Source organism: Sparus aurata, chromosome 4, assembly GCF_900880675.1.
Source record: "Sparus aurata chromosome 4, fSpaAur1.1, whole genome shotgun sequence".
NCBI lineage: Eukaryota > Metazoa > Chordata > Actinopteri > Spariformes > Sparidae > Sparus > Sparus aurata.
This window is the reverse complement of record NC_044190.1, coordinates 35,053,076-35,078,962: the sequence shown is the minus strand read 5'-3', so window position 1 is coordinate 35,078,962 and position 25,887 is coordinate 35,053,076. Positions and strand designations below refer to the sequence as shown.

At 44.7% G+C, this 25,887-nt stretch overlaps 1 protein-coding gene across 3 annotated transcripts in view; it reads left to right on the top strand.

Moving 5' to 3' along the window:
- Window positions 1–25,887, top strand: part of fto (FTO alpha-ketoglutarate dependent dioxygenase) — a 126,606-nt gene that overhangs the window by 51,140 nt on the left and 49,579 nt on the right. For all 3 annotated transcript variants that reach the window (XR_003983910.1, XR_003983909.1, XM_030415366.1), the window contains one exon: window positions 5,918–6,042. Coding sequence is in view for 1 of the 3 variants with exons in the window: in XM_030415366.1 (XP_030271226.1) it covers window positions 5,918–6,042 (125 nt within the window). In the remaining 2 variants the exon portion in view is untranslated. The remainder of the gene's footprint in view (window positions 1–5,917; window positions 6,043–25,887) is intronic.

Genomic DNA, 25,887 nt, shown 5'->3' with positions numbered 1-25,887 from the left:
TTCAGACACATTTTTCTAATGTTTTACACTCCATATAATCTGCTGTGTGTTGCAAAGGCCATTTTACTGGCTGACATAATTGATGGTGCCCGCGACCCCGCAAGGGTCAATCTGGCAGAAAAGGCCTTTGCTTCTTTCACCACGGAGACTGCGAGAACACACTCACATACACACCGACAAATACACACATACACACTATGAGTAAAGCTAGGAATCTGTTGGTATCTTAAATTTGAAGTTTCTTGTTTCGTCGTAGAAACATCTAGGTAGGCTTGATGGAAATGTTTTAAAGATCATTCCAGAATTTCTAAAATGTGATGTTACGTTCACTTTATTAGGTAACATTGGTGACATACAGTATTGTGTAGAAGAAACTTAACTTTCCCTGATGTTAAAATTATTTGTTTCTGCAAAGAAGTGTTACAACAGTCCCCTAAACTCAAGCTTTTGTAAGTTTCAGTTGCAAGAACTGCTCAAGGTGGCACCGATAATTTAAAAGACACACACACACACACACACACACACACACACACACACACACACACACACACACACACACAAGAGAAAAACTTTCTTGAGATGACCTTTTTATAGAACTTTGTCTTTACCGGTTCCTCTATGATAATATCAAAGTCTGTGGTGCTTCAAAGTCTTGGTGAAAACCCTAACCAGCAGTGTTGACATCCTATCGCTCTTCCCCTCCACACACTCACACACACACGTATGCACACACACACGTATGCACACACACACACGTATGCACACACGTATGCACACACACACACACATCATCAACCAATCTTACATATTGGAAACTGGACAAATTTAATTTCAGATATGCCTCAATTTTGAGCCACCTGTAATCATGTGACAGCAGGAATAAGAAATATACACCGACATACGTGCACACACACACTTTATATGACTTAAAGTGTGATGTCACAGAAAAGTGAATGTGGTCTGGCCTTATTTCTTCCTGGGCTAATATAATTTTTCCACCGGTGGAGAGTTAAGTAACTCGGCGGTGGCGTGCAGCGAACACACACAGATCCCTTGTCCAGACTGGAGCTGGCCCTGGCAGGATCACAGCTCCCTAGATGTTTATATCAGTGAGCAGAAGCTATCCATTACCCCGAGCAAGGTGCCTGATGCCTTTTTCCACCAGCGGTCAAAGTGATATTGGTTTCTTGTATTAGAGGGGAGAGGGAGATGGAGGCATCTAAGAGTCTGCCAAACTCCCACTCCCAAGGCCTATGAAATCAGATGTCAGAGCAGCTGAGCTTGAGCCGAGCCTGGCAAATGTCAGTGGAGTGTCTGAGGATTTGGGGAAAAAGGGTTAAATCTTAAAGCCTGAGATACCTGGCTAATATGCTCGCCATGTAGGAGAGTGAAAGGAAGAAGCGGTAGGGAGGAATGACAGGAAAAGGCAAGACTGACAAAAGGGGTTTTTAGAAAAGCTAAAATCTCTGACGTTTAATAAATCTTGTGTTATTGACATTAACTGAAGATGATGTTGTGCTTCACACAAAGTATACAAGCGTTGTTATGTTCATCTTTTGATACGAATATACAATTATCTTCCACCAAATGTTGTGTCAGTTTTTCCCCATGGTGTTAAACATGGTGGCAACTATTTTCACCACAATCCACGATAAAAAATTCCAGTATTGTGACACTACCTGGTGTTATTCTCAGAAGTAAATCTATCTTTAAACGGATGTCTATCATGGAAACCACCAAAACTCTGAATCATCTTCTTTGGGACCAGGTTTACGCCTTGATGATCTTTTAGAGTTTTGCAATAAGAAAACAAAACATAACGAAGAAACTCTTTCTTCATCTCTTATCGTTGCTACGTGTAGCACTTGACGCAGTTCGGCATATTTAATGACGCTGATGTTACGCGCATGAGTCTTGCAGTTTCGGGGGTTGTATCCACGCAGTTGAATGCACTTATTGTAAATTGCTTTGGATAAAAGTGTCAGCTGAATAAATGTAATGCAATCTGGTAATACCCAGAAATAATAAACAGAAACATTTACTTCTTTTCATCACATGAGATATCGGAAATTGCCACCCAGAAGATAAAGTTGCCATGACAGAGGTAATAGAAAAAAAATGGAGGATTTTGATCTAAAACAATACACACTGCAGAATGAAGTCCATTTCGGTGCGTTTCAGACAATCACACAATTGGTCCATGGATAAAAGGTTACTGCACCTTAATGAGGTAAATATATAGTTTTTATTATTTAGAACTGATATTGTAGTGGTATTAAGTGCTTGCATGCCATCACTATGAGTTAAAGCCCCCAGCGGTGGCTCAACAGTCGCAAACGGGAGGATAGATGACTATTTAGGGCCATGCCTGCCTCCATATGGGCACACAGACGTGTTGGCACCCAGAAACAGGAGAATCTGCTGGCTTGTTGCTGAGTGTTACACATGCTAGTGGCAGGGAGACAGGCATTGAGGTTGCCGGTCTGACAGACAGAGGCGAAGCGGAGGCACCGTGGTGGCAAAAGTAACAGCAGCCACCAATCAAAAACCTTCGGGAGTGTTTGGTGTTGCTGGTGGCTGCGTTTACCACCTACCTTCTTAGGTAACCACCCATCGTTTGGATGGTCTATTCTCGTCATGCAATCACCCGTGTCTGTTGAAATAGTTAAAAAAAAAAAAAAAAGTGGGGATTTTTAGTTTTTGTGGCCGGCAGACATAAAATGTTTCCCATATAAGAGAGTGCCAGTGAGCTTAAGAGTGCTCTGGGTCCCCTGAAAGTCCTCGTCTAAAGTCCTCTAAAGCATTTCACGGGGTGTTAACAGTTTCTCAGACACTCCGGTGGTCAGCTAGTAGCTCTGGTTTATGGAGTGTAAACCTTCGGTTCTGCATGCATCTTTTTTTAACCTTCCCTGCTTGGAGCACTTCTTAGCTATTACGTGACCCGTGACAGCTACTCTGTGAAGTTTTGAGGGTTGTACACCATATTGCACCGTGTGCAGCAACAAACAATCTTCCCGTTCCATTATTCTGTGTTGAATGAGTGACAAGTTGCCGTGTGATGGAATAGACAGATGCTTGTTGGTGTTAAGATACAGTCCTGGCTCGAGGTGTTAGTGAGCCGCCTCAGGCTGCCCTCCAGCCAGCCCTCGCTTGGAACGCTATCATCACTCCAGCTCTCCACCAACCATAACATCACCTCAGCCTGGCTGTGTGTTTGTTTACCTACCCTGCTTCTGCACAGGCCCGGAAATGTTTATGCCTGTGTATAGTAAAATAGACAGGGTTGAGTTTGGGATCTGGGGACCAGGGATGGAGGTACCCAGGACCTCCTCGTCCTCTTGTTCACCTCTTGGTGTAGCCTGGGTCAGGGGGACATCTGTGGTAAGCGTCAGACTGAGAGAGGTGGAGGCTGAGGATAGCTACTGTCATCAAGGGGTAAATAGAAGGAAAGAGGGGGCTGATTAGTGCTAGCACAGGCCCAGAGATAAAGGGTTGTGGTCTTGCCGTGGCTGACCGAGGCTTGGCTCGACCATTACATGGCCCGGGGATCAACCTGTGGCTAAACACGAAGGCCTCTATCAGCACCTGGTCTTCTAAACACAAGATCTTACGCACACACTCACGTAGCACATAAACACACATGCACACATTTTTCTTCGGTTGGAGGCTCGGCAACACACATTCACATTATTAGAGGCACACCTTTACTCACAAATGATCCTAGAACAAACACAAAGAGAGGCTTTTGCATACACCCCCGCCAAATGTAAACACTCTGCCAAGGCAAAAGTTGTCACCTGTGTGCTTAACACGTCTAATGGAAAAGGTGAGTAGATTTTAATGTGTCAGCAGGCTTTAGAGTCTGTGTTGGTGACGTTGGCTCATGTTTTTTTTCCATTCATCGGCAAACAATTCATGGGCGATGATACGCAGCAAAGTACGCAACTTGATGGACAGTTACTGAACCATATAGCCCTTAGTGTACCTTGAGAGGCAGCAAGATCCGGAAGAGCGTGTGATCATTTTGATGCGTCTGGCAAATCCATCTCACCAGGCTCCGAGTTGTGCGTGTGTTCAGACTACAGCGGTTTGGACCAATCAGGGTTCTTTGAGGAACTAGTGGCAGCTACAGGGGATGTTTAGGTGTAACAACCAGTGAGCGAAGCAACCGTTGGAGTGGTGGCTCCTCAAGAGGTTAGCGTTGATGCTGCTATTGTGTCAGGTATATCAGAACTGGTGGTCTCCGCTGTTTGTCCGGCTCTCCTAGTGTTAATCTGATTGGTTGAGGTCAGCCCTTGATAGACGGTAATAGATTGATGGTTCGATGGTACGTGTCTGTCCTTTTCCAAACAGTGTCTAGCCTCATTTTTCCATATAGTAATATGCAACAAACCATCTGGGGCGTCAGGTTAGCTTTCATTGGCTAATTTTATTGCATTGTCTTTTCTTTTTCACTACTCAATTCTGTTCCCAGGCTGGGTTTGGGATGAGTTGAAGCGGACTCAGAATCATGTCAGAGCTGGTTCTAGATCAGCCACAGATCGCAGGCTCTTCAGCACCGTGCTTGAAACACTGAAACTGCGCTACATGGCCAGCGAGGCAATTTGACGTCAACTACCTGAGATGATGATACAGTCTGAATGCACTTTCTGGCACTTTCGTAGCCTGACACTCATCCCCACGAGGACAAGGTTTGATCCAAACCGAAAGGTACAGTTTCCATAGGGAGTACAGCCAGTGTCGCTTCCTCCTGGTCACCGCAATCTTTGGTGTCCTCTCCGAGTCAGCTGTAATCAGTCACACGCCGCCGCGTGTTTTGACACCTGTCCTGCGTGGTGTGGAGGAAGTAAGCATATTACTCCGCCTGCAAATCACACTCCTCTCCTGTGGAAATACACACACAGACAATCAAGCCTATCTGTACATGAAATAAGACAGACAGGTGGATTGTCAGGAAGGGATTAAAAAAGGGGAGAGGAGAAGAAATGAAGGTTCCCTTACATTGTGGGTTTTTTGAAAAGAGGGTTGGATGACTGAGGAGGCGAGTGACTGGTAATGGGAAGAAATGAACGCGCTTTACTGGTGGATGTGACAGGAAGAGACTGTTCTTAACAAGGCGTCAGAGTCAGTCAGAGTTACAGATCCATCACTTCTCAGAGGCAGGGAGAAGGAGGGGGGAAGACATTTAAGGATATTCAGAGAGGGAGAGAGTCTGTGAAGGGTAGAGAAGAAGAGGGAGAAAGAGGGATTTGAGTGTGGCTGACAGCGCTGCATTTAATTTGGGCTGCCAGATCCTTTTTCATTTGACTCCCTCTCAACCAGCTTAGAGGCTGCGGAGGACTCGGAGGCGAAGGTTTGCCAGGATGTCTCAGATTAGCACTGATGTGCCACGTCACACTTTAAGCCGGCCTGTAATTCATGTTCAACAGGGGGATACTCACACATTACACTGTGCTGTGCAGGACGTGATTAATTGACTCACACTCTAATATTGGGTGTAATTTGCCCATCCTCTGATGTGAAACTGACTTTATACTAGACTTACTGTATGTCGCCGTCCCAGGGATGTTATAATGGAGTCTTGGCTCAGTACTGTGAAATTTCAAAACTGAGGATGGAGGCTCAAGGATGGGGGGAATCGCTTCAGGTAGACTTTCCACTCGATTCCACACAGTTTAATATTTAGTGGGAGATTTGATGGGGACAGGTTTTGATGTGTCTTACTCACAGATGTAGTGGGCGGTGAACCAATCAATATCGTTCTAGTCGCTCTTTAAAGAAGACCGTTTTCTTTTGTATTCACTCAAGGAAGTTGCAATAAATGAAGATAGGGTTGAGTTTTTCTGTGATTACGTGTTTTTCCAGTTGTCCAGTTTCATTCCCGTACTTAATTTTTACTCCTGATTCTCTCTTTCAGACGATGCTCTTCCTGGCGTCGGTGGAGGACGAGGGCCGGGCCGAGGAGGGGAGGAGGGAGATGGCAGAAACCCTGCTGTCTGCCCTGACAGACAGACACCAGCAAAGGCAGACATGGAGAGACAGGTAACACAATGTACCACCGACTTTGTTCCTTCAGTTGGTCCCTGAAAAATAAATCCCTGACAGAATGTGTGAGACAGGTAAAGTACAACACTGTTTAAGGCATAAGCACTGGTATTCTGAGCTATTCTGCTTAATATTTAAGAATGTAATCTTAAAAGGCAACATGTGTCCATTCATGGTGCTGTGTGCTACTCAGAAAATTGTCAAGTTGTATGAGGATCACCCATTAAAGATCCAGTTTGTAGGATCAAGTAGCATCTAGCTGAGAGGTTGCAGATTGCAAACAACCAAATACCCCTCACCTCAGCCTCACCTTTGGTGGACGCTAAAAATGCAAAAAAATATAGTGGTGGTTTGTCCATTCCAGGCTTCCGTAGAAACATGACAATGCAGCTGCTAATATAGCCCTCTACATCCCCTTAAATCCTGAACTGCGCCCTTTAGGAAAATGACAAACAACCAAAACTCTGACAAATGCATGTTGCTTGGAAGGACATGATAATATACAAGGACACGTTACAACCTAGCATAATAGCTAATTTTGCTCACTTGATTCAGTCATCACTGAAACTGCAAAATAAGCATACATCTTCACCTTAATCCCACTTTTATTTAGTGTGAATTGTCAATTGTTTCTTCTAAAGAGCTGATGTGAATTCCACAGATATGCTGCAGCGTATTTTGTGTTTGTTTGTGGTCCTTGGGCCTGGCAGCTTTCACAGCTATCACAACGACACGTGTGTCTTGGATAAGCCCGGGCACTTCCTTCCCTTCCAGATAAGGGCAGGGAGAGCACGGATTAGAAACACTGGCCATTCATTCAGATAAAGAAGGGCCTCACACACACACACACACACACACACACACAAACACACACAACAGTGTTATTTTAGCTGTTCATTCTCTCCGTCACCCTCCCCGTCAACACCAGTCGGGACACACACAAACACTGGCATGCATTTATGCTAGACCTGCATCTACATTTGTTTCACTGCTTATTGTCTTTATCGACAGGTTTGACCTCGGTGTCACACAAACACACGAGTACTCAAATACGCACACTTTAGACCTGACATGATCCAGAGCCTAGAGAGAGCAAAAGAGCCGGGGGGCAGAATCCATGGACTACAAATTCCTGAAAGCAACATCTTTTCTTTTGAAAGATATATGTTCACTTCCTGCGGTGTTGTTGCCCTCATCGCTCCGTGGCGCCCCTCTGTTTTGAGTCCCCCCTGGTTGACCCTTGGCTATGCCCCATCCAGATGAGTCTTGTAAACAGGCTGTTTCCACACACCTTGCTTTGCGGTGTCGACGCCCACCGCCTCACAACTCCGATGTAGGGCCTGCTCTGATAGTGCATTCCAACTGCAGGTGCTGAAAGCTAGAAAACATCTCGCCACACACACACCCAACCTAATATCAGCACACCACCCCTGTCCCCCAACCACCCACAATGCAATGTTACCATCTTCTAACCACGTCCGAACCCAGCTCAGCCCACCCTTAGATCCTGACAACCAGTATCTGAGACCAGGACAGGAAATGCTCGGTCCTTGTCGACAGGGCAGACAGACGCTTACTCTATCAGCAGTGAAAGACTGATTAGATTAGTTTTGGAGGAGGGCAAGCATCCCACACAATATGTTTGAACTCCAGCTGCTCCTGATACCTCCTCTTCCCTTTACACACATTAAATGCCTATCCCTAACCGACCCCCACCCCCCCAGTGCCCCCACTTACAAGAAAACTAGGGGTCATCCTGTCAAGTGGCTGTCAACAGATCTCATTTACACAAAACTAAACACATGGCTATGTGCAATGTTAAGTGGGACGTGCTGGTCCTGATTAGAGATCTAGTGTTGATGAGGGTTAAGGATTGCCTTGCTAGCTCTTTGTAGAGGTAGAAAAACTTTATATTACTTCATGCATACCACTAAGAGATGAAGTGAAGTATACTCCAGAATTTAGTTCACTTACACCAGATGTATTCAAACCTTAATTTATTTTCATAAAAAAGCACTCAACAAAAGAGGATTTTTGAAATTAATTTGCTGATTCATTTTGCTGCCTTTTTTCACAGGCACCCTAATTAGGTTTTCACACAATATGCAACAGGCAGGCTTTTATCATAATACCGCCTTTTGTTTCCATGGTTCCCATTCAGCACATAACGCTCGCAAAAGGACGGAAAAAAGGAAAAGAAAAAGCGTGATTGATGACTCTTGCTAGGGGCACATAAACATAAACAACCAGCACTGATTGATTAAGTTTCTCGCTGACTTTTGTTTCTTAAACACCAGTTAAAGCAGCACTCTCTGCGCTGGAACGTGGACCTGCTAGCTGCCATTTTCTGCCTCCAGGGCGTTTTTAGCACCAGCAAGAAGGAAAGAAAGAGAAATTGGACCTGGTGACCAGTGGTTCTTCGCAAGTGACTTATGGGCACTCAGAGTGAGTGATGCTTCTGCTCGCCCCGCTAGCAGGAGCAGTCCATTCATTCACTCCGAGCCAACGAAGTTATGAGAGCTTTTTTATTCTTATGAGCTTTTCTGGTAACTGGGTTTTCCAGATGCACATGGTGAATTCTTTGATAGATGCCGCCCTCCGTGTCCCTTTGGTAAATGCCCCGTGAGGGCCCTGAAAATAGATGGATTATTATGTGGGTGGGTGACTGTACCGTAGCAGAGGAGTTGTGTATGCCACACAGGAAGTGCAGATTGAAGAGAAAAGCACAACCTCCAGGGAACAGGTCTATTAGGATGGGAAATGGCATATCTCAGTGGCACCAGAACTGTAGAGATTCAAAAAACTTGAAAGGAGAGTTATTAGCTTTTGTGAATGCATAGATCTTGCAAATACAGGTGAAGAAGGTTCTTTGTTTGACAAACACCGGGGTTAGATACACGCAAAATCCAACAGTTTTCTTGTGACTTGGTGTGATGCTATCTTGAATCTGTATTATTACAGTTTGGATAGCTTTGTACCCCCTGGATGAGGTGACCCCTGGATGACCTTCCAGATCCTAGAGGTCACTTCTCTGACCAACAGAAAAAAAAAGCTTTGTCACAGACGGCGAGCAAACACTGAAGGGAACAGCTGCGAGTTTTGTACTGACCATGCAAACTGCTGTAGGCTTTGTAAGGTCATTATATGATAATGAAAATCATTACAGAATTACATGGGGGTTTAGGACATGAGAGCAGCGGGGAGGGGAGGGGAGGGCCACATTGGGTTTGATAAATGGACTGTGAAGGTGCCCATCTGGCCCTCTCTGTGGCTTTTTCTTCCTGCTCTTTTATCCACTCTCGTCCTTTACTACCCCTCTTTCATTCCCCTCCTCTGTTCTCCAGCGGGCCAGTGTAAAAGCAAGCGGGCCCGTAGTGAAAGATTAACAGAGTGCAAACCCAGCTCACCTCTGCGGAGGAGAAAGGAAGAGGGGAGACAGGCGGAGGTGTTTATAACCCAAAGCAGGGTTCCTGAATGACTGGCAAACCCTGTCCTCCCATCTCTCAGTGTGTGCCGGTAGGAGAGTAGGCAGCCATTGACCTTTGGCATCGGAAACAGTTGGACAGCTCAGAGTGTGTGAATCACTGTAGTTTGTAGGCATGCATCTGTTCATTGTTTAATAGGCTTGAGCAGTAATTCATTACAACATTTAAAATAGACCTCCTCCTCCTCAGATTAAAGAGGGCAGAGAAGGTGGCAAGTGCTAAAAATGTTGTCACTGAAAAACTCTACAATTTTGCAGCAGCGTGGTTTTATATGAAGGGACGACTGGTAAAGTAGTTGTGTATTTCCCTTTATTCTTTTTATGTCAAGTAGTGTTTTAACTGACATTTTTCATTTGAATAGCAACTATATCAAAGTTTAAACTAATTCTAGGCATGTCCAGCACCCCTTCTGACAAGACTACAAATTGACTCATACCGTACAGGTTCGGGTGTCTCTATTAAAGCTGCACACTCAGAAAATGTGACGTCGTACATCTGTTGCCTGTGTTTATTACTTTTCTCCAACTTGTTGAGAGTTAGTGAGGTCTTTATCCCAAGACAAAGGCAACATCAGCTGACATGGCAAGCAGAGCTAAAGGACAGAGAAGGAGGTCCACGTGTCCACAGCTGCACTCATCACTCAGCTGTCCATCTTGACCCATGACCCTGTAGGTCCGACTCCCAGCCTCCACCGGCTTTATGTTTCCTGCCATTGTCGTCCCCTCTTGTCCTCACCTGGACAGGGCGCCCCTACACAAAAGGCCCAGTCTGTCATCAAAACCAAGGGTCACCAAAGGCCAGCGGGGGCCAGAGAGCTGAGGCTGTGCCCAGCCGGGGATGACCCCACCAGTGATGTCAGCTACCAGTTGCAACCCCTGTGGAGATGCATAGAGACAGAGATAAAGGGGGAGAGAGACCTTCGTTGGTTGGCACTTCATTCTAGGAGTGGTGACATTTCCTTTGTGTTACCCCCGACAGACCCCGCCCCGAGTTCTGCAGTGGGGTGGGACAGGGAGTTTGGAGACAATGGAGGTCCCCTGTCCCAGATGGGAGTTGGAAAGATTGTCAGTGTCGTGTCTACAATAAAGATGGACAGACCACAGCCTTGTCTAATGTGGCCAATGACCTCCTTAAACTCTTGTTTAAGCTAGAAATGGAGATGCCAAATTGTGGCGGAATGCTGTGGCATCATACATCAAGGGTTTGCATGGCACTGATTCCCAAAGACCTCTAGCAAAGCCATCATCTGTTCAGCTTTCACTATACAAGTGGGGTTTCTGAAATCTTAGAATGTAGGCAATGTGTCAATCCATGACCTTCTTTCAGTCTTTGGAATCTGACTGGTTATTATGTGGATGGGTTTGGGAAACGGGGGTTTATGGGGTAATGTAAAGAGAAGGTGGCAACAAGATGTTAATAAGCAGGTTTAATTTGCAAGGTTGGTGGTGGCTGGCATCACAAACCAACGTTCTGGTTGGCGGTGGGTTGGTCTGGGCGTGTTGTCAACAGGGCCTGTGAGATGTAAGTTGCAACCCGAGGTGACAGGTTAATCAGATCTCCCAGACAGCAGCCCTACATTTGCCTCTGCATCACCCCAACAACAGCGGGCCTGTTTTGCAAGCAGAAGAGACAGGGCTAGCTCAGTCTGTTTTCCTTGGCATGGGTTGCAAGCCAAAAGTTTTGCTGGCTGCGCCATTGTTTCTCTTTTCCTCAGGGGCTTGCTCGCTGCAGTGGTGGGCAGACACCTGTGTGTGGTGGGTGGGACGCTCATCCCACAACCATGCTCGCTCCGTGTTGTCTGCATGTCTTTTTCTTTGTACCACCTACTTTTGCCGTCATTGGTATTGCTGTGTTTACTTGGTTCAGGGCACTGGAGGAGAAAACAAATAAGTACATGTCATCTGTCTCTTTCATCGCTGGCCAGCCTGTAATTAGCGCAAGCGCAGTGGTTAGCCTAAGACGCTGTCGTCTAATTTGTCTGTCTTTATCTAAAACATGTCTGTGTGGTCCCTGAGACCGGTTACATGCGTGCAGCGAGATCGCCTGTGGCTTGGGTGTTTGTGAGGTGTGTGTATGTGTGTGCTTGATTATAAATTATGAATTCTACTCTCATGCAAACGCCCCTGTTTAGCAATCAGTCAGTTATGCATGACATGTCCTGACCTCAGCAGAGCCTCACAGCTGCTGTTGCCGTAGCAATCGCCTCACATCCTAGTTAGCTCCCAGGCTGGACTTGAGTACTTCAGAGTACATCTTATTCTTGCAGGAATGTACTTTAAACAAGATGACTGATTTCTTACCTTCTACTTACTGTATAAACAAGGTCTACCCATGTAAATATGCACTTACCTCGATCTTGCCTGCTTCTCAAGCAAGTCAGTAATTAGCTGCTGAGGTACATGCTTTCTCTCGTTTTGTGGTTGGGTGTGGGAATGGAAGGCTCGCAATTGGCGAGAATCAGTATCACACTCTCTCTTTGTTAAGTAACCCTGGTAATCCTTGCCTGAGTCACAACAGCATTAAATTGCTCACAGGTTTTAATGGAAACAGTCATTTCATAATTATGCATTTCACAGTAAGAGCTTGGCAACACAATGTGGCACAGAAAAGGGAGAAAGAGAGAGTTAAAAGTGTCATTAAAAGTCCCACAGACGTTTTAAACACACTTGTTGCAGAGACAGTTGCCCATTAAATGCTGCCTTTTTTAATATGGAAACAAGATTTGTGTTTGGAAAAGACAATGTGGTGAGGAGAAGGGGCAGGGTGTATGGGTTCGGGCCTGTTTTATTGGTAGTCAGAAAAACCAGGACATTCTTTCTGGTCAAACCCAACATCCCAGAGAGCTGATAGAGCATGATTGGGTGAGGATGTGTGGCAGGCATGTGAAACAAACAGCGAGAACCAAGCATTATGTGTTGGTGGAGGGTGTGCTCACCAAAAACATGTCATTAAAGTTTATCTCATCTGAATCCTGTTTGTTCTCGGTTGGATAGCAGTTCTCCTTAAAAACATTAAGTTGAAAAATTTTAGGAGGCCAATTTAGGATTTCAGTGCTGAAATGTTGCACATGTGAAAAAGTGTTTGTGCGTGGTTAAGTGAGCTAATGAGCACAAGTAGAACCATGACAGACGATTACATCAATTACCCGAGTGCAGGCCTCAACAAACACACAGGCAATCTGTATGTCAGATGTTTCTGAAGGTTTATAATGTGTTTTGCACGGTGGTGGAAGAACTATATAGATCCTCTACTAAATACTGGCCTTTTTACTCCGCTACATTTGTCTGACAACATAAGCTACTAGTTACTTTTTAGATTACAATTCATCTCCTTCCTGTCAAGTGAAAACCAGGTATTTTGAGTAAATCTAGCTAATAAAACTTACATTCTTGTACTTAAAGCAAAAAAATGTAACTTCTTGGAGAAAGATGGTTGATTGCTGGTGGTCAAATTCTGGTACTTTTGGTCGGCGTCTGACCCAAGCTGCCAACGCCAAAATATTTGACAATCTACTGATGAGTCTCAACAATCAACCATTTTTCAAGTTACTTTTTGTTGCTTTACATCAGTATCATCTGCTAAATGTCCTTGAAATACCTGGTTTTCATTTGACAGGAAGGATATGAACAACTGTGATCTTAAAAAAAGTAACTAGTAACTAAAGCTGTCTGACAAATGTAGTGGAGTTAAAAGGACAGTTTTTGCCTCTGTGTCAAGTAGACTGAATTTGTACTTAAAGGGTAACTCCACCAATTTTTTGCACATCTACGTGTGTTTACATGTCTTGGGGAGTGCATGTAATCTGATAGTGCCCCCAGTGATGTCACTCCTTGGCTAAGTTGCATTGTGGGTAATGTACGTGCCAGGTTTTGAATAGGGAAAAGAATGTGTGGAATAAAAAAGGTAATATTCTGGTTCCACTGTATTGATTGATCAATTATTTTTCAACCAGCCATCATGACTCGTGTTTACGAGTACTATACAATGCAATAGTTTGTAAAATTAGTTGAGTTACCCTATAAGGGCATTTACTTGGGTAAATGTACTTAGTTACATTGCACCACTGTTTTTTATGTATAGGTTGTTACAGCCACTTAATAGGTTTGGGTCGTTTCTATTTACTGTCTATATCACAGAATTAACTTAAGGAATGTAGGTCATGTTTTAAACACACACCACACCACATGCTCTATCCTTTTGCCTTTTTCTCCAACCCGTCCACCCCCCTCCCTCGCGCACACACCTCCCACTCTATATACACACACATCTTTCTTCCCTCCTCTGTTAATTATAACCTACACCGCTGGAACACTTCATTTCATATCAAGCATATTGTCTCTTCAAGGCTGGCAGGCAGGTCATAAATTATCCTGAAGGTGAGGATGGAACTTGGAGGAGATAGTTATGAAAATTTCATCTGTCTGCCGTAGCGGCCGCAGCTGCTCCTGTCACCAGCCGTGTGCTGGAGGAATTACACCGGGTCAGCGTTTGTGTGTACGTGTGTGGGTGTGTTCTTCATTTTTTTGCATATGCGTAGGTACACGAACACGTGAACAGTTAAAGCGTGCACGCATATACAGCAGTCGTGCATGTAAGTCTACGTGCTGTCTCCCCATTTGTCCCCCCCCTGTGCATGCGTGTGCGTGTTCCTGTGTGTGTCGCTAGGCCAACGTGTACAGCGGGTTGGCCAGGTAAGACCTGCCTGTCAGTGTGTGGAACATCTCTGGCGTCCCTGTCACCCCAGGGCCCCCTGCTCTGCCCTGAAGCAGGGAGGCTGGGAGGGGGACAAGCTCGCAGGGCGGTCCCCAAGCTGTCTCTGTTCATTACCGCTACAGAGACGGGACGTGGCCGGCAGGTGGCCAGACCTTTAGTCCTTACCTACTGTGATCATCTGCTGCTCCTCTGTGTGTCTGTGTGTGCATCTGTGTGGGTGGGTTAGTGTGTCTGAGAATGAAAAAGAGTCAGAGGAAAAACCCATAAGTTATGTATTCGAGCAGGCAAGTGCATATTTTATGTTTGACCTATGAATGTGCGTTTGTGTCTCTGACAGATTATCGCATTCAAGCGATGTGCCTGTGCATGCACATCTCTTAATGGCTGTGCTTACATATTTACAAATGTACAAAAACTCCGCATTTGGAGAAACTGGGGTGCTGCTGTGGCACTTTCTTGACAGAGCGCGGAGCTGCACTGCTCGACAGACAGCCACTCCAAGTGGCAATTAGTAAGGAAAGACAAACCCAACCCCCCCCTTGTCCCCTACTACGTCAATCTGCAGTTTCCTGCAAAAATTCTATTAGGGCCAAAGTCCATAGCTGTTAATTACAATTCTAACTAGCTTGCCTCCTGACGAATGGATGGCTTCAGCAGCGATGTAGGATAAAAGGGATATCAGCGATTTCACTTCCCTCTACAAAGGCTGCCTCTGAAATGGGTCATCAATCCCATAGTGATAAATGTCTGGTGGAGTAATGACTCTCTTATCGGCGCCGGATTACTGCAGATATTTGTAATTAGTGTAGCCACACAAGTCCCCGACAGATGTTTTTGAGGCGGCACAATATTGAAGCCTTGTTTTAGTGCTAAATGGGAACTTTCTGCGAAGAATAGGGATAGTTAGAGCTATTGTATCGCAGCAGACATAGGTGACTCCGGAGAACTGAGCCGTTGTTTCGTCACTGGGAATGTGTGTATGTGTTCTGCTACACACACACCTATGGGACATGGGACACACACATGTATGAAGCCACATGTACACACACACACACACACACACACACACACACACACACACACACACACACTCTGAAGCTCATGACCTGATAGCTAAATACACAGCCTGAGGTCCATCCTTCAGATATTGAGCTCAGCCGTCACATGACTGTGAGAGCCAGCGGGCTCCTCTTCTCCTCCCGTTCTTCCTCCTCCTCCTCCTCCTCCTCCTCCTCCTCATCCTATCCCAGCCCCAGAGGTAGCCACTGCTACGCCAGGGGGAGTGAACGATTCACTTTTAACTTCCATTTCTCCTGTTTTGGGTCGAGATTCACTCGCCGCCCTGAAGTTTTTTCCTTCTTCCTCCTCTTCCAGTTCTCATGAAATCACAATGTGATGTATTCAGCCTGAGGTGTAGCTCTACTCACAATGCAGTTTGACACTACCAAGCCCTGCTCCCCTCTGCTTTCAGAGTGCATCTGTACAGATGGACTGCTGACAAGTCTGTACCACTAATACAAGTGTCCTGGCTGTACTTGACAGTGTATTAAACACTGAAGACATTTTGCATACACTTAAAAATGGAGACAGTATATGCGCATATGCTGTAAATATATAGGTGACATCAATGGTGCTAATGAACTCTTTGTGTCTAGATTTCACATTGGTCGAGGGCTGTGTTGTGTTGCCAAAATGTACACTCACCAACCCACTGTCCGACACACCCACCGACATATTCACACACACACACACACACAGACACACACACAGCCTGCCCGCCACTGACAGACGTGTAAGCAGATGCAGCCAGAACTGGTAATGGCAGGTGATTATAAGTGGCACACGTGCCAAACTAATTAAACCCCTGGGTTGACAGCAGCATTTGGTAGCACTGGCATTCTGGCATGCTGGCATTAGAATAATTGTAGCAGCAGCACATTTCACCTGCGAGACTGCAGCTAACAACGTCATTTATTTTACAGCAGGCTGTAGCGGATGTTGCTACAGAGGCCCGAGTTAGCTTGCTTTAGGTCTGACATGTATGGCAACCTCTGGCACAGATGGTCTGTCTGTGTGAGCCTCGCTCCGTTGTGTTCGGGGGTGTATTGTTTCTATATGTTTACGCAGTTATACGACTCAAAAGACTAAAGGAGATAGATGAATATACCGTTGGCACAAGTTAATCCACTCAGCTGTTCGTTTGAATTAATACATTTGTGATTATACTACTGCTCAAAATGATATTGATAATGATTTTAACAAAAATATGAAACAAACAGACATGGAAACATGAACCCAGGTACATTTTTACAGACAATACACAAAATGTTTGCTTGGATTTGTATCAATTCATATATGATAGATGATAGAGAAAGCAAGATAAAAAATGAAAGACAGTATATGACATTTGTAAAGCTGTGAAGAAGATACTCTGAAATAACGTTTGCAAAAAAAGAAAATCAAGAAAATTGAACCAAGAATAAGTTCTTGAGAAGTGATCTGAAGGAGAACACAGAGTCTTCCAGCCTGACATCCTCAGGCAGGCTGACCCAGCTCGGCGTGTCTCCCAATCAGGACACAGCAGCAGGCAGGCAGGAAGGAGACAAGGACGCGAGGACGAGTCTCTAAGTTCGTTCAGTTCTCAGGTCATCCCTTCTCCAGCTGGAGGGCTGGAGCTGTGATCCACCTCACAGAGGTCACAGCTATGCCGGGAGGCCAAAAACAGCACCAGGAGGCCCACCTGCACACGTGCCTCCCCACACGTACACTTCTCTCTCTCTCTCACACACACACACACACACACACACACACCTGGTCGGTTGAGTAAGAATTCTGACATACCTCGAGTTCTGTGGAAACTAGTCGGGCTGTAACCAACTTGACTGATTCATGTGATTGCCTTGCGCTATGCAGCAGGTGTGGCTGGGCCAGGTGCACACTGCTTTGCATCACAAGGTGTGAGCACTCAAGGCGAGAGGTAAATCAGATACAGTATCTCTTAGTGTGTGCCTGAGTTCAAGGTATGTAAGGTCACTGCATATATCGTCAGATTGATGGGCTTTGGCGTGAATCATCATAAGATGCCATTTGATCTCCAGCTAAGACCTCAGACAACCATTCTTTAGTGTTTCCACGCTGTAAATCACAGCGGTGACAAATAGGCCGCATTCAGCTCCCACACATTTCCCCCATCGGCTGCACTGTCTTGTCCACTTGCACATAATTGCTTCCTTGCTTTACTGCATATATACATCACTTGCTGAAGCATCACTTACACTTTTCAGGTTTTATTGCACATGCTCAGGCTGTGTTCACTCTCGATAGCTTCTGTGTTAAGCTGGTTGTAGAAGAAGTGAAAAATCAGCTCTTTGAAGGCACAAGTAAGTGGCCGATGGCAGCTGATAGCTGGGGCTTAGTGGATCCTCATTATGTGCTGTAGCAAGCTGATTAAAACATTTGATTTGTTCCCAGCTTGTGTGTGTGTGTGTGTGTGTGAGCGTACAGTCGAAGCGGCTGTGTGTGTGTCCTGTGTACGTGCGGGCGTACATGTGCGTGAGCGCGCGTGGAAGAGAAGGCCTTCGGGCTGCCGCGGTGTGTTATCTGTTTTTTCAACCTTGTCATACTAATTACAGTCCATATTTACTTACATTCTCTTTTTGTTTTCTGCCCTCGATAGTCATCTGTGAGCGCCGCTGCCTCGGCTGTTCTCATTAACAAACTGATGATGTGTGATAGGTCTATCTAGTGATGATACAGGGAGCTTTTCCCAAAAAAAGAGGTCATGATACAAATGTTGTCAGCTTTTTGCAACCACAAAGAATTATGTTCTCGTTATCAGTGACACTGTGATTGCAAATTTGCCAGCGAGTCTCGGTGGGGGAATCACTCTGTGTTCAAATCAAAGCCAAAATGAAAAAGGGCATTAACAGTAATTTGTACCAGAACTTTATTAAATTGTATTACTGCTCCATGATAACTTTAGACATGTGTTCCCAACCTGAGGTGGAGATGTGACATGAACAGGACAGAAAAGAAGAGCGCATATGCTGTTTATAAAAAGATAACTAAAACAAATTATATGTGTCAAGAAGATGTGATCCCTGTAGCCCAGTTGCTCAAGCGTGCACCCTGTGAACAGGGGCTGTGATCTTGCCCCCGTAACCACGGTTTGAATCCGACGTGTGGCCCTTTGCTGCATGTTTCTCACCTTGTTTCCTATCACTCCTCACCTGACCAGCATCAAATAAAGCCATGATTGGAACAAAGAATTTCCAACATCTCTGAAAAGTTTCCTGTGAGGTGATTAACTGTGATGATTTACATTTGCAAGACAGCAAACCAAACAGATGTAACCAATGTTCATGTATCGCTTTAAAATACCCTTTTAATACTCAGAGCATGTTTTTTACTCTTTTAGTTCCTAAGTTCTTGTTCCTCTTGGGTTGCTGACTCCCAGTTTACCAGCGGTGACCTTTGTCAAGTTACTGATCATGTTCACTGCACGGGTCGCTCACCACATGTCACCAGACACAAGATGGATGGACCTGGCCACACCCTGACACCGCTCTTTTGCTTTTTTGGAAAACACTGTTTCTGATTAACCAAACCCTTTCAGTTAACTAAACTGGTTAGAGCACAATCACCGCATCATTATGCGAGGCCGTGTGTGTTAGAGAGACACGCACCGACGCACAATAGATTTTGGTAAATGGTTAAACTGAACAGGAAGCTGTGTGAGGATACACGGTGGGGTGAGCGGGGAAAATCACAGACAGCTGAGTTTTATACGGGGGAGGTGGGTGGCAGGGTGTTTGGGGGTGTGAATGGTTTTATGAGTGCGAGTGACTGATTCCCAGACACAGAGCACGGCGCATCCTGAATGGGTAAATGGCATTTATTCAGCCGGTTAGTCTGGGAAAACATATGGTGCCATTTGGAGGCCCAGACTGGTGCACGCTGTTCTCCTGTAATTAGACTGGCCCAGCAGAGCAGCTACATAACTGCTTCATGATAACCGCCCTACTGTAACCTACAGTGCTGCTGCCACCCAGCCCTGGCTGCAGCACAGGACCAGCATACCGCATTACACATCCTGTTAACACACTGTTCAACACCAGTGAACACCAGCGACACCACAGCTTTGGCAGCTGCAGGGCCAGACTTTACTGTACGTATGTGACGGCAAAAAACTTAAACTACACACCGCCGTCTTTTTTCTGCGCGAGATTTTGCACTCCGGTTTACCAAAGCGGCGACTGTGTGTCGAATTCTGACACTTTAAAAAAAATGTGCCGTTCAGCAGTTAGACTTCAGGAATAAAAGCAAATACAGTGATGTCTGTTACTAAAATTGTAATAATTGTCTTCGTTTATAGAACGGTTGAAGTGGGGGTTGTTAAATAAACCTATAAGAAGATGAAAATAAAGAAAGGTTTTACATTAAAAAAAAAACAAGAGAAAATATTAAGCCGCCGCCATATAAATGTCAAATCAAAGCATATCCACAGCACATTAGCAGCTCAGTGAATGTCAAGTTCAAGTTTAATGACCACACGGCTGCAGCTCCCCATCCTTCTCTTTGTTTGGTCAGATATTGCATTACTTTATATGTTATAAAACAGTGGTTATTGCATTCTTTTATTATAAGCTCCATATCTCTAATTGGATACTTTTTCTTACTACTTTGATACAGCTGCTATTCTTTTTTTCTGTAGTCAGAGATGTTTTTTTATGGAATACAACTTGATTAAAAGTCCTCTCTAGATTCACAGACACAACCTTAGTTTAATATACCTGTGCATATTTGAACCTGGTTTGCCTGTGTTTCATGAAAAATGTTGAAAAAGATATGACTGCGGTTATTTTTTAGTTTTTTTCAGTCCTGTGACTGAACTGCGTCCTGTCCTGGAGGAACTCAATGTCTTGCACTGATTGTACATCATCTGTGTGTTCATCCTTTAAAGGAGTGCTCCACTAAAATGTATCTTTAAGAATCACACACTCACTCATTGGGTAACACGTAAGATGCTTTGTGCAAAAAGACAGCGCACCTTTTCTTCTTCTCTTTTCCCCTCCTGATTGTCTTTGGCCTCTTCTGTTTCTTTTTTAATCACACCCCACCCTCCTTCCGTCAGGATCAGGGGAGCAGATTGTGGGTCGAAGACGTGGGTTGTGTTGGCAGGGCTGTGGGGGCGTCAGCTGGGCTGTTGTCCCGTCAGGGGGGAACAGGCTGGCAGCCCGGCGGGAAGGCCCTGTTAAAGATACACTGCTGGGAATCGGGCTGAGCCAGTGCCTGGTCCAAAAACCACGCACACACACACACGTCAACACACACGCACACAACAGGAGGGATTGGTAAGGAAAGTGGTGGGGGTGTCCAAACCTGGGATAAAGACATTTCCTCCCTCATTTATAAAATCTGACACCAGCAGTCTGCCCTCTCCTCCTCCCTCATCAACATCCCTTCACAAAGATCACACACACACATGCTGGTGCACATACAGTGAACATCCAAGCTGTCGTCTTGAGTCTCTAGCTGCAGTTTCTCTCATGACCAGTAGATGCTGGCTTGAGAAAGAAAAAAAGAATCTGTTTCTCCCTCAAAGTACGATACATTTGTATTTTTGTCTCACAATAATTTATTTTACATCTAACTTGGTATCGTTGTTTCATTAAAGATGGATATAACTTGCTGTCCAATAAATATTAAGTTGGCAACCAGCACTAAAGCTACTCCATAGCTTCAAAACACCCTTTTAGAAACCTATATGCAGTGACAGATGGGCAGATGCTACCTCTGTGTTTCTCCATGTAATTCTCATGTCCTTACACATGATTTGAATATACAAGTAACTTTTTTTAAAGGGATGTTTAGGGGTGCATGTTGAATAACAATCAAACAAATCTAAATGCACTAAAGGTAGCTGAAAAGCTCGTTCTCTAGTTTTTAACGGCCGTCTGTCTGCCTGATGGTGTTAGCCGCTCTAGGATAATGAAAATAAAAGAATAGGTGAAACAGTTAGAAATATACTTCATCCTGTTTAAAAAGCATTTACACTTCAATAGCATGATAATACATTATTGAAATTGTTGTTTCTCAACAAAGCCATTTCTTGGCTTTACACGTAAATTAATGATATGATGGGGACTGAGATGCAAATGGTACTGAATTTAATTTATGTGATGCTCTTGATTGTACAATCCCCCCCTAGCTGCCTTGGAGGACATGTAAGGGTACATCACATGCAACTGTCTTTCTCTTCACATTCAAGACCCTGTATGTGCAGCTCACACTGCCTCGACACGCACACACACAGTTACAGACTGTACTACATACTGTCTGTGTCCAGAAGGGGCTGTCTGTGTGGCATGCAATTCTCTTGTTGTCTGTTTAGCAAGTACAGCATGTGAGAGCACTACCAAATTTGCATATGCCGCCATGTATATTTCAGCAGCGTTTAAGACGCGCACATCACCGGCAGTGAATTATGCATGGGCCCGGTACAGTAGAGGGGCTTGTTTTATGCACTTGTGAAGGGAAATTGAACTGTGTTTCTCTTCTGCTCATGATGCTCAAGGCCCAAGGCCCATTAAAGCACGCGGGCAGGCAGCCTCTAAATGGACTGGTGGTGTACATCGTATTCCCCCCTAACAAAGGGGGCCCGGCATAGGGGAAGGCGTCCGACAGGTTCTGACAGCTAGGTAATAGGATTCCCACCTCTCCAAAGGGACTGACTGAGGTGCTGTTGTAGTATCCTTGTAGACCACTCTGTCTTTTTATATGTGAGCGTGCATGTGTGTTTGTTAAATGCGGTGCTGTGGCAGAGATGAGTGGCTGAATAATTCAAAACTGGCATGTCTCACAAAATGATGCAAACCCGTGCGTGGATTGTCAGTGGGAGGAATAGAGTGTTGCAGTAAAGACAGCCTAAAAGGCTCTTATGCATTATAAACAAGCCTTTTGAAACTGTTTTCTCATATGCAAATGGAACACACACAGCTGCAAAGGCTTAATACGAATCTCTCCCATTCACTGCAAATCCAAACGAGGCACGGGGGCTGTTTATGTTTATATTGTGCGTGCGACTGCTCGAGGAGGATGGAGGGGTGTTGGTCCAGGCACATGAAAGATAGAATGAAAGACACTATTGTGCTGCTATCAATGTTTACTTCAAAGAGCGAGCAGTTAGAGCCGCGCCTTCACCTGCACACGGCAGTCGTGTTCGTAAGCCTCGTCTGGACTACGGGAATAGACTGCAGAGGATGAGCATCATTAGATGTGTCATTTAAGACACCTATGAGCTTCCACCGCTCTATATTTATCCACTTGCAGGTCTCTAACAGGCCCTTAGGTCAACACATTGTGTCCCTACCTGTCAGCTCGGCAGTGGACGGGACATATGTGGCGGATAGAGACAATATGACGCTGCCTGCTAGTCACCCTGCCCTCTTCCTCTCCTCCTCCTCCTCCTCCACTCTTCTACTCCTCTTTGCCTCACCTTGCCACCGGATCCATTTGCCACAATTCATATATTCCTGTTACAGCAGCCTTGTTTAGCTTGGCTTAGCACCAGTGAATCTGCTATTTATAGAGTTCGTTTTAGCCACCTCTGCGTGGTAAATGATGATAAGCCCAGCCTGTAATAAACAATCTCGTAAACAGCTCTGCAGCTCAGCCCTTAATGGCCTTAGGGGCTTGTAAGAGCTTTATAACACATTTATTACCCCTTTAATGGCCGAGGAGCTCTGAGCCATAACATAAGGTAACACTAATTTAATTTCCTGACATATATTGGCTTTATGTTGTCTTTAGGTTTTGGTTATTTTGTTTGATCTTGATTGATTTCATATCAAGTTCCATTAAGGGTGGCGCGTGATGCATTGTGACACCAAAGAGAACGGTATTCAACACTTCGCCTCAATTATTTTGCCACTTGGTATTCTGCGTCTGGTAAGAGAAGAGGAGAAACCATTACTTTGTTAGCCAAAAGCACACATCCACTCAGAACAGACGAAAGGGCCAGCATGGGGAATAGAGATATTTGATGTTGAATCTCCCCCTATTTACAGTAGGATGCCTGAATAAACGTGTTCAGAAGCTGGAAAGCAGCATTATGACCCATAACCCTGAGGTATTTGAAATGGAACAGCAGGACTTACTTTGAAAAAGAATAGGAGATGTGCTCTGGGCTCACTGTTTATACCTTGATGTGATTTGGACTGAAATATATATATAAAAAAAAGCCTGTTTATCTGTTCTTTCCCTTTCGTCCATGGCTGAAAATTGCAGGGTTTAGGAAGCGGAGGCGATTCAGATACACTGCACTGCTGGCAATGGTTGGAAAAAAGGAAATCTTTTCGTTTGTTTTAGCGTCTGAAACTGGTAGAAAATTATTCAACAAGTCTTATTGTAAAAGTTTTCATTATGTTGTTAGCTTTCTACCCATTGTTCTTGTCATCACTGGTCAGTGTTCAAACTAGATTTTAGTCGATCTTGCTTGCACAAGTGCCTCTGCAAACCTCGTAACTATGGTATTATATGTGAAGGACAGTTAAGAGTGGACCTTTTTTACAAGGTACAGATTTTCCATCACACAAGCGCCCTTTCTGCAACATTTTCCCATTATTGTTTATTAAACGAACTCTGGGGCCAGGGTATCTACTTTCGGTTTCAGTGCTCCATTCTCCAAATACCAATTTCAACCCTTCCTTGATTATTCTTTTGTCTGAAAAGAAGTAAGGTATCAATCTTTTATGTTTTGGAAAAATCTGATGAGTGCTATTTGCCGGACCTCCTGCTCGACAGAGATTGTGGAGCTGGCGTGGGGAGGGAAACACGAAATTGCAGAGTAAATCAATACGGGGCCAGTAATGTTAGGGGGGATCCCCTTTCAAAGAGCAGAGCTGAATTTGTCCGCCTTGTGTTTTTGATCTCTTACTGTACTCATTTCATTCCAGGCGCAGTTGTTATCATAGTTGCTGTTGTTTGTATGTTATTTTAGCTTCTTTCCCAAGTAGCTATTTTGCAATTTGGACAAAAATACAATTAAAGGCCCATCTGTTTCCAATGGTCCTAACGTCAGACAGATGGGGTTTGTCTATTGAAGCCATACAAGGATCCTGGCAGGTTAGAGGCTTCAGTAATGAACATGCTAAATATGCGACCAGGCAGATTTCATCATAACGAGGCCTATACGGGGCTCAAACGGGTAAGTATTCTTTTTCATGAAGTTAAGCTGCCGCACTTTAGTTTTGGCCATAGTCCGAGTAAAACACAGGATTTGTGTTTATAGGTATTCTCCCCTAGTGGTGTAAGTTTCAGCTGTAATTGGGACTCTTGTTGCTCATGCCATGCTTTAGTCTTGTGTGACTGGTGCAGTCAAGGTTTTATGGTTGGCAAAGTGAAAATTGTGTGGTGTTCCAAAGTGAGGACTTGTCAAAACATGATGACACAAAGTGTAATATGCATGCATAAAAAAGTAGTTTCTCCAGATATTGTTTGAACCCATAAACAGCAATTTATTTCCTCCTACATATGTTTTTTTAAAAATATTTTTAGCATGGTGAAATGCTGGTTACTCAGGTTACTCTGAGGGCACATGTTTTCAGCATGAGAAGCCCCGGCTCTAACCGCTAAACCTGACAATGTTAGTCAGTGTTTTGTTGGACATGCAATCTTGATTCTGGTTGAGCTTTATTGGGCCACTGTAAAGACCACAGTACTTTACAGAGACCACTGCAACTTTTGAGGAGTCATGGGATTTGTCACATGCTTTCACTTTCAAACTCCTCACATTAAGCTTCAAACCGCCGGCCGTATGCTTTCCCAATTATAAATGTCAGAGCAAACCTCACAGAACATATCACACTGATCCCCTACGCACAGAGCATGTGTGTTAATAGCTTGGCCGCAATCATGTATTCTGTTATAGAGAAGACTTCTTACTTCCTGTCTGATCCTGTTCCTTCCTTGGCTGCTACAACACAGCAGAAGTCAGTAGGAACAAAGCGAGTGCTTTTTTTGGTGCTTGCTAACTCCTGTTTTTAGATACAGCGGCTACCGGAATTGCTGCTAAAGCTACACAACTGTAAACAGGCTAATCTTCTTGATGATAATGTCTCCTACTGACAGCTAGCCTCAAGTGTTTCGGTTCATTTTAACAAATACACTGCCCCACTGAATGCGCAACACAGTCAGATCAGGTTTTCTTCAGGTTTACTGCGGCAGGAGCCGGGAGTGATTGATCACACTGCGTTGAGCCCGATGGACTCAGGTCTTCACTGAAGTACAACCGCCTGCACACTTGTGTTGCCTCCCAAGCATGCAAGCACAAACATTACTAACACACTTCTTTTACCTAGAAACAAGCCCGAGGGCTCTGACCAAAACACTTCTAATATAGGAAAATTGAGCCGCTTTGAACTTTTGTGTTTTTGATAACTACTTGGTATGCTTCCTGGAGGATAACCTGTGGGCTTGGCTTCCCAAGCTTTAATCCCTTTGATTAAGTGCCAGGGCAAGATAGCTCGGCACTCAATAGGCCCTTTACCTTCCTGATATCCCCACTGTCCTGGGCTTGAAAGCACCAGTGCTCTCAACTATCAGAAGGTGAATTTTTAGCCCTCCTTAGACTCCTCTGCAGATA